At 60.1% G+C, this 14,521-nt stretch overlaps 1 protein-coding gene across 10 annotated transcripts in view; it reads right to left on the reverse strand.

Moving 5' to 3' along the window:
• TCF3 (transcription factor 3) overlaps positions 1-14,521 on the reverse strand; it is a 32,882-nt gene continuing 18,361 nt past the window's right edge. The window contains exons 6-19 of one of the 10 annotated variants that reach the window (XM_061423427.1): positions 12,550-12,617; positions 11,317-11,446; positions 11,015-11,064; positions 9,701-9,803; positions 9,458-9,621; positions 9,247-9,376; positions 8,856-8,914; positions 8,677-8,755; positions 7,890-7,963; positions 7,374-7,532; positions 7,179-7,281; positions 4,867-4,996; positions 4,476-4,711; positions 1-2,227 (exon numbers count right to left, since the gene is read on the reverse strand). In XM_061423427.1, the coding sequence (XP_061279411.1) occupies positions 2,085-2,227; positions 4,476-4,711; positions 4,867-4,996; positions 7,179-7,281; positions 7,374-7,532; positions 7,890-7,963; positions 8,677-8,755; positions 8,856-8,914; positions 9,247-9,376; positions 9,458-9,621; positions 9,701-9,803; positions 11,015-11,064; positions 11,317-11,446; positions 12,550-12,617 (1,628 nt within the window). In that variant the 3' untranslated portion in view covers positions 1-2,084. Of the gene's footprint in view, positions 2,228-2,428; positions 2,656-4,475; positions 4,712-4,866; positions 4,997-7,178; positions 7,282-7,373; positions 7,536-7,889; positions 7,964-8,676; positions 8,756-8,855; positions 8,915-9,246; positions 9,377-9,457; positions 9,622-9,700; positions 9,804-11,014; positions 11,065-11,316; positions 11,447-12,549; positions 12,618-14,521 lie in introns of those variants that run through there. The other 9 variants (XM_061423429.1, XM_061423428.1, XM_061423426.1 and 6 more) reach the window with 9 other exon arrangements.

Genomic DNA, 14,521 nt, shown 5'->3' on the forward strand with positions numbered 1-14,521 from the left:
TATTGTCATAAAATGTCATTTATTGCTACAGTGCTGTTATGTACAGGACAGGTTGCCAAATCGACTCTTAAAGAGGATCACTAGTAAAAGAATCCAGCCAGCTGTGTTGAGTTGTATAAAATTATTTTACTTAAATTTTTTTTCCATTTTAAAAAAAGTCAAGTTATCCTGAGGCACTCAGAGCACAATTTTCCTGTAACTGTGATTCTTCCCCCTCCCTCAAGGCTTTTTCCCAGGGCTGGGTTAATCTCATTTTATATATATATATATAACATATAAAACTTAAATTATATATGTGATAGAGTTCAGAAATCTGTGGGCCTCAGGGAGCTGCAGAGGGAAACTGAGGCAGCTTCCCCATAGATAAGACCCACAGACCAGGGGGGTCACCAAGGAGTGTGACTTGGTCTTGGTAGGAGAGCCCAGAGGAACCCCAGGAGTCGAGGTGGGGCCCCCCAAGCTGGGATATCCCACCCATCCTGGTCTTGGAGTTTCCTCAAGCTTCTCATGGGACACCCAGCCACAGGGGCATTCCAGTCTTGGGGGCCAGGCAGCCCCAGTGCTTGGGGAATGAGGGTGAGAGTCTTAGGGTAGATGCCTGGGATGCTGGTGGTGTGGGGTGCCCACAGCCAGCCTGGGGGTCCATAAGGCCTCTGTGCAGGAGAGAAGGGAGGGCAGGTGAGATCCCACTGGGCCTGACTCCATGCCTAGGTGACACAGAGTGACCATCTTGGACTTTCAGTTTAAGCCTGGGATGGTCCCAGCAGTCCAGGTTCAATCAGCTCCCTTGAACACAGGTGAGAAGGGTACCTGGGGAGGCTTGGGAGCTGGCACTTAAGAGCCTGAGGGCAGCCCACCCTCCAGGGTTGCAGACACACAGACCAGGGGCCTTTCTAGGCAGGGACCCTGTTCACCACCCCACCCCACCCCCACCCCCACATCAGGACAACCACTTGGGGAGCAGGGGTTTTTGTGCTAGAGTTCGAAGCAGGGCCTCAGGTCCCCTGGCCAAATAGATGAAAATGTTCAGGCCCTGAGCCCAGGAATGCTGGTTCTCACAAAGTCCTATCTTGGAAAGGTCCACAGGCTGGGGGCTCAGTGTAGGGCTGGCCTTGGGAGGGAGGGACAGAGCTGCTTACAGGGGAGGAACCTTGACCTTCTGAGCGGGGATCATCCCTGTCTCCACTGAGATTCCCCATCAGGGTGAGGCCCACCCACCATTTCACAGACAGCAGATATTAGAGAACAGCCCCTACCACGTTAGAACCGGAACAAGATGGCAGCAACCACCCCTGGGACCAGCAGCTCCCAGAGAGGATGGGAGACCTCAGGTCTACATGAGGTCTTTTTTTTTGCCATGCTCCACTGCACGTGGGATCTCAGTTACCAGACCAGGGATGGAACCTATGTCCCTTAATTGGGAGCATGGAATTTTAACCACTGGACCGCCAGGGAAGTCCTGGGGTCTTGTTAATACAATTTTTAATAACCTTGTTGATAATGAAATGCAATGCTAATTTCTAGAAACAGCAGCAGAAATAGCAAGAGACAAGAGACTTTTATACAAAAAAATTTGCTTACAAAACATATGCAAAAAAGCTAAAAAAAAAAAAAAAGGCATCCTAATTTTCTTCTACGTTATATATATATAAAAAAATCTCGTAACTAAGGTTCCTTTTATGTTCCTTAAAAACAAAACCAAAAAACGATCAGGCTTAGGCACGACTCGCTGCTGGCTCCGCTCAGCTTCTCCCTCCCGCGAGCAACACGTTTGACCTCACATTTAACTTAAGGCATCTTTTTTTATCTTTTCTGACAAAGTATGTATTTCTGGCTTGCTTTCTTGCCTGGTTTCAGGTTCTATTGCCAAAAACAAACAAACAAAAATGCTCCTTTGGGCCCGGGCCCGAGCGGCAGGGCCTAGACGCAGTTTCAGGATCCATCCGGTAGGAGACCTGGTGGCCGGGCCCGGGGCGATGCTGGCTCGAGGTTGACCTCGGGCGACGTGGGGTGGGGATCTGGCGTCCGGCGTGACCGTCTCAGGTAAGACCGAGGTGGGGTCACTTGTCCGGGCGACATTCCTGTCACAGGTGCCCGGCAGGGTTGTGGGCCTCGCCCAGGCCGGGGTGGGCAGCCGACAGCACCATCTGGGGGTCTCCAACCACACCCGATACCTTCTCCTCTTCCCGGCGCTTCAAGCAGGCCGCTTTAGGGTTCAGGTTACGCTCTAAGGGGAAGGGAGAGCACTGTGGGAGAGGGTCCCCCAGGGAGCGAGGAACAAGTGCACCTCCGTTTCTCCGCCCATCCGCATAAGGCCGCGGGGGGCGCACGGTGGGCAGAGCGCCGGTGGGCAGGGCGGGGGTGGGATCCGCAAAGTGGGCGGAGCGCCACCCGTGGGAAGGGCGGGGCGGGGCGGCCGGGCGCCTACCTCGCACCTGCTGCTCCAGGCCCAGAATGACCTGCACGGCCTGTTGCAGGATGAGCAGCTTGGTCTGCGCCTTGTCCGACTTGAGGTGCAGCTGGCACATGCGCCCCAGCTCCCGGAAGGCCTCGTTAATGTCCCGCACGCGCACCCGCTCCCGCGCGTTATTGGCCATGCGCCTCTCCCGGTCCCTCAGGTCTTTCTCCTCCAGGGACAGCACCTCCTCCGTACTGCTGAGTCACAGCACCGGGGGCCCCATTAGTCCCGGGTTGGGTCGTGGGGAGGGCACCCGCTGGCTGTGTGGGCACACGCTCTGGGCCAAGCTCCAAGGGCGCCCTGTGCCTGGCTGCAGGCTGGGCCTCGACCCCCACCCCAGGGTAGACAGGGAGCTGGAGCGCAGTCTTTGCCCCCTGCCTGCTCCCCGTGCCCAGGATGGCCCAGGAAGCAGGGGAGGCCCCGTAACCCCTCCTGGGATGACGACCTTCCCCTTCAGAGCAGTTGTTTGCTGAATGATGGAGCTGGGCCTAGCTGGACCACCTCAAGCACAAGGGGCCTGGGACCCTTGGAAGAAGGGGGGTTCACAGCATCAAGACGTCTCACCCTGGGCCCCAAGAAATGTCTCTCCCCATGTTGGACTCTGGCTGCCTGACAGCCACCCTGAGTCCTGCCCGCAGGCCCCTGGAGCCAGGTACTTGCACTGTGAAAGCTGTGTGGTGGATGCAGTGTCGAGCCCTCCCCAGTCTGTAACAGGGGCTCAGTTCGCCACCTGGAGACCACGTGGTCCACACCCAGCTCAGGCCCCCGCTGTGCAGCAGGGAGCGCTGCACAAGCCATTGCTGCCTGCTTCCCGGCACAAGGCCAGTCTCACTCAGAACACCCGCCTTGTGGCTTGGGGTCCTGTTCTACCTGCCCACCCTGCCCCCTCAGGCCTAAGTGACCCCTGTGGGTGGCGGCAGCGGCCGGAGCCCAGGACAAGCGCGCAGACCAAACTGACAGTCAGGCCTCAGGTCCCCTTTCTTCCCTCAGGTCCTGGCGGGCAGGGGCCATGGGGGAAGAAAGGCCTGGGCCATAGCCCTGGCATCCAGTGCTCCAGTGCTTGGGCGCAAGTGCGAGGTGAGGAGGGCGGCTGGGGGAGGGGGAGCACGGGAGGCAGAGAGCAAAGAGGCAGGCGCGGGGGGTTGGGGGGAGGACACACACACACACAGCGTGACACCCACATCGCCATGGAGACGTGGAAACCTCAGAGCTGAGGGGACAGAGGGCAACAGGCCAGGGCCCTAGCTCCAGTCCAAGCGACAGCACTGCAGGAAAGAAAGGGTTAACAGGGCAGCAAGAGTTGGGTGGGGGAGTTAAGGAGGCAGCTGTGAGGGGGAGTCACAGGTGGTCCCTTCCTGAGATCCTCGCTCAGCCTTTGGGATGAGGGTGAACCCCCCTGCAAGTGGGGCTGATGGGCTCTCATGGCCACAGAGTGCCTGCTCAGAGCGACAGAGAAGCCTGTGGGACCCAGGGGATGCTAGTTGCTGCCAGCCCAACTCTGGGCTTCGTGAGAAGGAAGGGCTGGGCAGGTGGGGGGTTCTCTGGGGTCTGGGGACACAGTTCTGCATCCAAGTGCCCAGGTCTAGAGGGCTAGGGATCTGGAGTCTGTTCTTCCCATCTCAGAGGGGACAATGAGGCCAAGCCAGGCAGAGGGTCAAGATCAGGAGTGGGGTATGGTCACTGGGGGAGTGGTCACTGCAGTGACAGTCACTTTCAGGGAGGGTGGTCACTGTCAGGGGAAGGTCACTGGGGCGATGGTCACAGCAGGGAAGTGGTCACGGAGGGAGGGATGGTCACTGCAGGAAAAGTAAAGTCAGCGGGGGGGTGATGTCACAGCAGCAGAGAGGTCTCTGCAGGGAAGTCACGGGATGACATCACTGCAGGGGGGCGCTCATAGCAAGGGTTGACATCACTGCAGGGGGAGGTCATAGCAGGGAAGATCAAGGCAGGGGAGGTGGGCTCCAGGAAAGGGGGGCGAGCGAGGGCAGCGGAGGGGAGGGAGCGCGCCCCCACTGACCTCGCACCTGCTGCTCCAGGTTCAGGATGACCGACACGGCCTGGTGCAGGATGAGCAGTTTGGTCTGGGGCTTCTCACTGTTGAGGTGCAGCTGGCACATGCGCCCCAGCTCCTTAAAAGCCTCATTGATGTCTCGGACCCGCAGCCGCTCCCGTGCGTTATTGGCCACCCGGCGCTCCTTCTCCCGCTCAGCCTTCTGCTCTGGGGGGAGAAGGTCGTCCTCGTCCTCGTCTGGGCTATGGGGCCGGGGGCCAGAGGAAGACAGTGAGGCAGGGCTGGGCGTGGACCCGCCGCTGCCACGGGAGTGGGCATCCCAGGCATGTGCACGTGCACCCCCAGGAGGCCCTGTGCACGTGTGTGGCGGGCCCGCGGGAGTGGGGGAGAGCGGCACCTGGACCGGGTGCGTGGAGCCTTGAGGTCCTTCTTCTCATCTTCGGCTGTATCAGCTGCCACGTTCTCTTCGTCCTCTTGCTCTTCCCGCTTGATGTCGGTGGTGCCTGGGGCAGTGCCGTGCCCGAGATCTGCAAGAGGCGGGGGTCAGCAGGCCATGTGGAAGCTCTCGGAGAGCTGGTCCCCAGCCCCACACAGGCATCCGTTCCCAGACCCCAAGGACTGAAAGGCCTTGGAAATAAAGTGCACAAAAAGGTTATGGCTACTCAGGGCCGGAGAAGTCTCCTAAAACACTGAGCGCTGTCCTTGAAACAGAAATCAATAGACTTGAATATATCCAACTTGAGAACATCTCATCACCAAGAAAATAAGCAGCTGAGCCACAGAACAGAGACTCCTCACCCACAAGCGGAGAAAGGGAGGAGTCTCAGTGAGGGGAGGGCAGAGCGTCTAGGGAGCAGGCAGGGCACCTGGGCACTGCAGCTGCTCCATCACCCTGAATGGAGGAAACGCCATGGGTCTTAGCACCAGTCCTGAGTGTGACCTCTTGGGAAAACCCTCTGGCCTGACCTGGAAAAGGCGGTGACACACAGACCCGGAAATCCCAACCCACACCAGGGGACACTGCTCAGTAGATTCTGGAAAGTGCCAGCACAAGGGCCCAGGGTGGAGAGGGGCCTAGTGTCCTGTGAGGCCAGGGTGGTCCCTGCATGGGTGGGAAGGCCACCCAGCAGGATGGCGACATAAACCAACCTGTGGCTGAGGGTATACAGCTGCTTGAAGCCACTGTGGATCCCAGGAAGGTCTGGGCTGTGCTGTAGAAGGGGTGACCCCCTGAGAAGAGACTAACTCAGGCCTCTTGGCACTGCTGGCATCAGGCTGGGTGTCCTGGGCCCTGTGGGGGCTGGGTAGCATCCCCACCCTGGGTGATGACCAGGGTGAGACCCTGGGTGTGGAGGGATGCAATCTAGACATCCAGGAAGCACAAATCAGAGCCTGGCTGGTTCTAGGGGTAGGGTGTGCAGGCAGGCATGAAGGTTGTGTGGTGGGGGCCTTTTCAAGTCTGCATAGCACACTATGTCACCTGACAACCTGGTTTTCACAAGGTTGCTGAGGGCGGAGTGGATGGAGCAGCTCCCATGAAATCCAGGACCCCAAACCCCAGTGGGCAGCCTGCCAGTTACCCCTTTCTGCTGAGGATCTGCAAAGTAGACGGCTTTCCCCTGGCTGCTGCGGGACATGCAGCATGCTGCCACTCCCTCAGTCTTCAAAGAAACCCTCTTGACCTCGCCCCCTCTCACTACTGCTGACTTCTCTGCTTCCCAGACAATTAACACCCCAGAAATCCACTGACCTTGTCCCCCCTGCCCTGGCGGGGTCCTCAGCTCAGCATCTGACACAGTGCGCCCTCCTCCCCAAGCCTCAGTACCCACCCCGATGCACAGATCCAGGATCTGCCCCGTCTACACTCCACCTGGGACCCTCCAACTCCAACATGTGCCAAGGACGCCTAGATGCCACCTCCAGACTGGAACCCCACCTCATCTTCCATGTCTTCACATCCTTCAGAGCCCCTGGAAATTGCCCCTCATGGCCTCTGCCCAGGCTGGTCCCCAGCGGCCACCCACACCCTCCTTCTTGGAGGGGCAGTCTCTTCTGCCCCCAGTCTGTCCTCCCAGAAGCAGCCACCAGAGGGCGCCCGTGAACACCTGAGCAAAATCGCAGGCCCTCCTGTCCACAGCCCTCCAGGCTCCCCACCTGCTCCGAGATAAAAGCCCAAGTTCTCCCATGGCCCACAAGGCCCTGAACCACCTGCCTTTCCCTCCTCCCTCTCCTCATCTGGCTCCAGCTGTTCCTCCAACATGCCAGACACGGTCCTGCCCCAGGGCCTTTGCATGTACTCACCCTGGCACCTGCCTGCTCATTCCTAACTTTAAAACTGCAGACTCTGCAGCGCCCCTCTCCCCGCCCACCAACTTTCCCTCCAACATGTGTCCCGACATGCTCACTTCACCTTCTGACATCACCCCCTTTCTCTGCTCAATCCGTTTTGTTCCCCAGCTCCAAAAGCAGCAGTGCCCCAACCCCAGCCTTGTGGGACCCCAGGGCCAGGCCCAGTAGGGCTTCTCTGGCGAGGCTGAAGGTGGCACTGATGTGGAGAGTACATTCCTCTGCCTCCTCCTTAGTACCCTGGGGCCTCAGTTTCCTCAACTGGAAATGGGGGTAGACAGTCCTGAGCCCCCTTTTCCAGAGGAGGAACAAGGGGTCAGCCCACTAGTGGGCCCTCAGCACAGGCAACACTGCTGGACTCACCGCCGTAGGAATCAGGCTGCCGGGAGAGGTCGGGGAGGGCCACATGGTTGTGCACGAGGCCACTGCTGCCAGAAAGGCCGTCCTCCGAATGGCCGCTTCCCACCTGTGGATGAGGGGGGTCATCGGCGCTGGCCTGGCCTGTGCAGCCCATTCACCACCCACCCTCCTCCCAGGTCTGCCCTCACCAGCACTTACCAGGCCTGCATGCCGCCCACCCAGTGGCATGACAGGGCCAGCGAAGCCCGAGGTCAGTGCCCCATGGCCAGGTAGCAGCCCGTGCACGTCGCCTGCGGTGCCCACAGCATGGCTGCGGAGCACGTGGATGGCCTCATCCAGGTGATCCTCCACCTTGCTCTGCTGCAAGAAGGGTGGGTGAAGGGCTGGGAACAGCCGCCAGCAACCTTGCTGACCACTGCCTTGGACCTCATCCCCAATAAATTAGTTGAGACATCCATTCTGGTCAAGGGGCACCCGTCCTGTCACACATTCTGTTATTTACACCACACCTGGGGCTCTTACAGGACATGGTTTCCACGCCCTGTGAGACGTCACGTGACCATGGCAGAAACGAAACGTTGAGCCAACCTGCCCCGCCATCAGTGGACCTCCACAGGCACCCACCGTCCTTGGAACAGGTGTTCCTGTCTGTCCCTGTGCACCTACCCCACACTCCCACCATGGCACACCCTCCCCAGCCCCCAGGACGCTCACCAGGCCATGGAGACCCCCATCGTAGCTGGGCGATAAGGCACCGGGGGCTCCTGGTCGGGGCCACTGCGATGTCCCTGGAAGGGGCAGGAGACATGCACGTGAATGGGCACAGGTTTGAGGTGTGTGCCACGCAGCCTGACACAGGAAGAAGCAGGGCTGGACTGAGAGTCCCAGGCTACAATGCTCAGACTGGCCACATGGGGGCTCCCACGCCCGCAGGTCGGTCTAAAGGCCTGAGCCTGGATCTGGGCCCAGCTGACCAGGCAGCTCCTGTCTAGGGTGTGGACCCAGTGGGTAGGTCACATCTTTGCACCTCAGTTACCACTTCTATGAAACCCATGGGGAAGGAGGCTCCTCCCAGTCCCGCTGCACCTAAGCCCTGAGAACACCGTACAGGCCTATGGGTACTGTTAAAACTGCCCACACACCCCAGAGCCCTTGGTCCTCTGTCCTCGGACTTGAGTCCCGTTGCATAACACAGCACGAGGCATACAGTGTGTGTCTAACTAACAACCGTAGGGGTGAATAAACGCCAACACACCCATGTCTGCTCTGGCTCTTGGGTACCCCAGGCCTCTGCTGGATCCCTCTGCCTCTGCAGTGCATGGAGCACTCCCTCCCAGCTTTAGCGTACTTTGTGAGATCCCGCTCCTCCAGGCTGCCCTCCTCGACAGCCTGGGAGACAATCGTAGGAACATGAGCTGAGGCAGGTGGTCGGTCTAGCTCCCCACCCAACTGGGGTTGCAGTCACCAGCCCTGACCCCCTCCCCCAACACCCTGCACAGACCTGCCAGGCCCTGTGGGGAGCCCACGGGGGTGGAGGGGCTGGAGGAGAAGTTATTGCTTGAGTGATCCGGGGAGTAGATCTGTGATGGGACAAGAAGAAACAAAGAGCCACCAGGTGGCCTGTCAGGGCCAGCTTCTCGGGGTCACTGGCTCAGCCACCCACCACATCCCACGCCTCACCGAGGCCAGGGCCTTGCCAAGGGCATCTCCGGAGCTGCTGGATGTGGTCCCACGGGAGCCTGTGAGTGGAGAGATGTGAGGCCCTAGCCGACAGAGGCTACCACACGGATGCCCCAGCCTGGCCCTGGGCGGCCCAGCCAGTCGGGGTCTGCTGCCGTCCAGCACCTGCCTCCGCAGGGCTCTGGGGCCAGGTGGGCTGTAGGGCTCTGCGCGAACAGCACACTTTGGGGGCCTCAGTTTCCCCAGTGGGGCCCCCTAATGAAAGAGCCACTTTGAAACAGCTGAGGAGGGCTGAGGAGCCGATAATAACAATGATAACCAGGACCACACTGATAATGATACCAACAATGCTAATCTTGAGCCCATGGGGGTGGGGGACAAAGGGCTATACCCAGGAGGCTGTCTGCCCCGCTGACGGGGGGCGTGTGGCTGGAGATGCTGCTGTAGGTGCCTGCAGGGCCCGAGAAGGTAGATGCGGCTGGAAGCCCGCCGTTCACCTCTGCTCCGTGCAGCTGGTAGCCCTGCAGGGTGGGAAGGATGGGTCAGAGGGGTCACATCAGGGCACTGCCCCTCACCTGCCAAGAGCCACCCACATAGCTTACCATGCGCTCATGCTGGTGCAGGCTGCCAAACCCGCCGCTGCCCCCCACAGAGCTGCCGCCACCTGCCGGGAGGGGCAGGGGGGACGAGCCCCCGCCCAGCATGGGCCCAAAGCCTGCCTGGCCTGGGGCGCTCCAGAGTTCAGCAGAGGGGTGGAGGCTGCCATCTGCGGAGAGGGGGATGGTAAGGTGGGTGGGCACAGGGACCCCCGGCCTGCTCCAGGCAGCCTGGGTGAGCCCCCATACCTGCCATGTAGAAGGGGGTGGGGTAGGAGCTGCTGGGCGTCTTGGCGGATGGGTAGGTCGTGGGGTCCCTGCCGTAGTCGTCCCCTGAGCTGGGGGGGTACACCTGCAGGGGCCGCGGGCATGGTCAAACAGGAAGGACTGGGGCTTAACTCTGTCTCCCCTCCACCCCACCCCCCTGTACACTGTACAGCTCCAACCCCTCTCTCCAAAACTGTGGTGGCCAGTGTCTGTGGCTTGCCGGTGTCATCACCTATCTGCAGTTCCTTCTTCACCCCACCTCCTGCCCACTCTGCAGAGCCCCAGATTCAGACCTGAGGCCTTTGTAGATTAGACGCCTCACCCCGACCCAGACTACCTTTTCCCTCCTTAATCCAACAAACTCCTACTGATCCATCAAAGCCCAGCAGTGTCGTCCCCAGTGCTGGAACCTCCCTCAGACCAGCCCGGACCACAGGAGACCTGGGAGCCTCAGAGGCAGGGCCCTGGGTACACCTTCTGCCCCAGCTGCTCCAAAGAAGTAAGATGGCAAAGGCCTTCTAGGATCAGCACCAACCCTGATCAGCTGGCACTGTCTGGAGAGTGCTGGGATCGACTGGCAACATCTGCCCCGACAGTGGAGCAGAAAGCGGGGAGCAAGTGATGAGTCAGGGGGGATGGAGTGGGCTCAGGGGCCTCTCACTCTGATGTTTCAGATGTGACATCATGAGATGAGGCTTAAAACAACCTCCACTTGCCTGCTCCCCACCCCTAGGCTGCAGGACTTCAACCTTGGATGGTAACCCTGAGCCTGGAGTGGGCTGGGTCAGCCTCGGGGGCTGTGCTGGTGGCCAGTGAGGGAGGCAGGCAGAGAGGGCAGTGACCGATCCAGGGAATCCGGCAAATTGCCTTTTCTCTCAGCGTGATTAAGTTGCGGGAGCTCGGCACTGGGAGCCACTGACGGCTCGGCACCATCTGCTGGGCCTGGCTCCCTGCCAACCACAGGCAGAGGGGCAAGGATGCAGGGTGGCTCCAAGCCAGGCACAGGGAGCAGGAAACCCTCTGAACTGCCCCCATGATGCCTATCAGCTCCCGCTCCCGGACCCCTGTTCAAGCCCTTTCTGAGGAGCCTCAGCCACAGGAGACCACTTATCTTAAAACATAAGGGACCCAGGCTAGACCCAAAAAAGGCCTTCCCGACTCCCTCAGAGCTGGGGCCTCAGGGCAGAAGTCCTCCGAGCCCCTGGGGCTTTCACCAGAACCCACGTGGGGCTGGCCCACCCTGGGGGGTGTCACAGAGGCACTCAACCCATAGGGCCCATCTGTCCCATGACTCACTGAAGACGGGAGGCCAGGCGGCACCTTCCGGACCTTCTTGGGCTGCGAGTCTGTCGGGATAGGAGGAGTGAGAAACCCCGGCCCGGATCCCACCTCACCCTGGCCCTTCCCACCAGACATGCCTGTCACCAGAGGTGGCAGACAGCCTTCCCACCACCCACAGCTCAGAGAGGGGACCTGGGGGCTCTACTAATAGAACAACTCAAGCCTCTGTCCATGCACAGAACCTGGGGGGCAGGCATGTGGACTTCATAGGATGTGACTGCTGGGCCTCAAGGGGACTGCCGCCCTGGCCCACTCACCCAGGCTGCTGTCCGTTGCTCTCCGCCGAGGGTGCCCAGAGTAGGAATAATACTGTGACCCGCCCTTGATGCCCGAGGGGGACAGAGGCCCCGGGCTGCTGAGGGCCAGCTCACTGGGGAGGAAGCCCACCTGAGGGAGGGAGGGGAGGTGTCATCAGTCAACCCCCACCCCCCTCAGCCAATTCCAGTTAAAACAGTAAGTGCAAAGGCCGAGGCCAGGTCCTGGGGTGGGCGACCCGGGGAGGAGCTCCCTTCTGGCCAGCACCTGTGGAGTGTCTCTGATCAAGGCGTGAATGCAAAAGGCAGAGAAACACTGTCAAACCTGAAGATGCCGTGCGGTCTGGGCGCTAACACGCACAATTGCACCTAGGGAATCAGCTTGGTTTACTTTGTATGTATCCCTCCACTTTGCTTTAAGGCAAACAGTTTAAACTCGCAGACACTGGTATAAAATGGGACTCTTCCCTGGAGCGCAGGCGTGACTGGGGCTGAAGGCCCACAGCTGCAGCCTCAGCCTTCCCATCTGTAAAATGGGCACGCCAGCCGCTACACGGCTCAGGGGTCATTGTGGGGACTGACGGGGCCAGGCAAGGTCTCCCCAGGCAGGGGTCCTAGTGCCCAGCAGGCGTCCTGTGGCTGTGATAGCTGCCACGCTGGCTGCAGCCTAGTGCGCACATGGGTGGTGCTGTCTGCAGCAGGGCCTAAGACTAAAGCCCCCAAGGGGTGGGGGAGAGGGCCTAGAGGTGTGACCAGGACAGGAGGCCACAGGGGACCGCTATGGTGGGTCACTGCCTCATCAGCCTTGCAGCAGGGGTGATAACCTTGCCCAGGCTGGAAGCTGTGGGATGGACCACAAGGCTGAGCTGGCCTCAGGTTCCCTGTCTGCCACTTGAGGCTGGGTGGGCGGGTGTCTCCTGAAGCCCCTTCAGCTATGTAGGGGGCCCGCAGGCTGGACCCAGCCTCTCCTCCACAGGCACCTGGCTTGGTCCAGGGCCCGGCCTGTTTTAGCTGCTGCTGGTGAGTGACCAGCACTTGGCTCAGCCAAAGCAGCTTCACAGATCAGGAGGAATTCAGGATGAGTTTGTTTAAAATTAAAACTAGAGAATATGAGGTGCTGACGAGAGATCAGGAGCTCCCCCCGCCGTCGCCATCCACCTGCACCACCCCCCAGTCTGGAGAGCGGGGTTCTCCAGGCTCTGCAGTCCCATGCCCTCCCCGCAGACACTGCCTCACCTGAGTCAGGCTGCTGACGCCAGCGTCTCTCCCGAAGGCAGCGTATGCGCCCCGCTCACTGCCCTTGCCTGGGGAAAGGAAGGAGGGTCACCCGGAGCTGCCTGCACACAGTAGGGACTCCACAGTGCACAACACTGAGAAACGTGGTGGGACACTGCTCTCCCTGCAGGGTAGCGAGGGCCCAAGGGACAAGTGGGGGTCCAGCCAGATGCTGCCCCCAGATAACCTGCAGAGTATCCTGCAGACATGCCAGGCCCCCCTCGTCTCACCCCCGAGTTGGGACAGCACCAATTTGCCCCACCCCTCCGAGCTTCGGTTTCCTCTGTTCAAGGTCAAAAGGTGTCAACTCCCCAGAGTGCTGGGTCTCAGGGTACAGGCTGGGGTCCCCGCTACTGCCTTAGTTCAGCACCCAAGGCCCGGGCTCCTTCACCAGCCTCCAGCCAGGGTTAGCTAATGAGTGAGCAAGTGATGTCCCTGGGGACGCTAAGTCAGGTGACTCGGTGAAGGGGCCCTCCCTCTACGTGGGTGGGCAGGCCCCCACTGTGGGGGGACAACCTGTCAGAGAGAACTGCTGGTGTGAACGGCCTGCTGCGGTACACAAACACCTGGATCCAGCCTCGTCTGAAGCAGGTCCCGGGACCAATCAGTACCTGAGCCATGCAAGTCTGTTTCTGGCTTCTGCTGACCACCAACTTTGACTGAGGGTGGACCGTACTCAGCCCTACTGTGAGTAAGGACTCAGAATGTCTGACTGACTAACATGATTTATTCTCAAACTGCGGGGGGAAATCTCCCTTTTATTTTATTTTTTCCCTTTTATTTTAAAGGACAATTCCAAGTAGACTTCTGGAACAAACGCAGTTTAGGGAGCAGGCAGATGGACCATGCTCCTACCAATATGCAGATACCCCACAGGCCGCACCCAACAGCTCAACCTCCCATGACCCCTCCAGGCAGGCAACAATGGGCCCAAGTAGGGATGAACAAACTAAGGCCTGGAGGCCAGAGGGACTTGCCCTACAGTCCAGAGAGTGAACTTCCTTCCTCCCAGGGCGGGTGGCTGTGGGAAGCAGAGCTGGCCAGCCCAGCCAGGGCCCTGGGCACCCGCCCTTCCACCCCACATTGAGTATGGGGCAGGCACTAAATAGGGGGTATCCTGAAAGCAAAGAGGAGGAGACGAGGAGAGGAAGCAGAGGTTCTGGGATGGGACCCGCAGTGACCAGAGCCCTGTGGATATACAGCAGGTGCCTAAGCCACGCACCAGGCCCCTGCATCAGGGAAGGACCAGCAGGGCGCGTCAAGGAGCCGGACCAGGTTGGGGGCCACACTGGAAGACTGACCCCACCCTTGGGCCCTGGCACTCACTGACCACGCCCCACCATGGCCACACCAGCCCCGGTCAACAACCAGGGGCCCCAGGAGGTGAGACCTCGCCCACATCGCCACTAGTTCCCTGGGCGTGTCCTGGGCTCCCTGCTGCCCTGAGCTCCTTGGCCACAGGAGCGTGTGGCGGGCGCGGACACAGCTGGGCTCTGGGCCCTGCTGACCAGGCTAGGCCGTGGGAACTGCCCATGTTGGAAGAGGCTGAGAGAAGAACCCTGAGGGGGACCCTCTGTCATGGCAGGTGCAGAGGTGACCCCAGGCCCCTGGATCAGGCCCCACCTCCCAGGCTGGGAGATGCACACAGATGCCCACTGGATACAGCAGGTGCTGGACGCTGCTCTCCCCAACCCTCTTCCCAGGGCCGCACCCAGGCCACACTCATCTATCTGGCTCCTTAAGTGTATTCAGCCACACAGGGCTTGACCCCAAAGCCCCCCCCCACCCTGGCTGATTGGCTGAGGACCCCCAGTTCACCCACCTTCCCAGTGACTGCGAATCCTGCCATGACCCTTGGCCTGGGAACCACCACCCACCCCCCAGCCCCTCTCAACCCCCAGACACCCCAACTCCACCATCAGCCCCAATGCTT

This window comes from Bos javanicus, chromosome 7, assembly GCF_032452875.1.
Source record: "Bos javanicus breed banteng chromosome 7, ARS-OSU_banteng_1.0, whole genome shotgun sequence".
Classification (NCBI taxonomy): domain Eukaryota; kingdom Metazoa; phylum Chordata; class Mammalia; order Artiodactyla; family Bovidae; genus Bos; species Bos javanicus.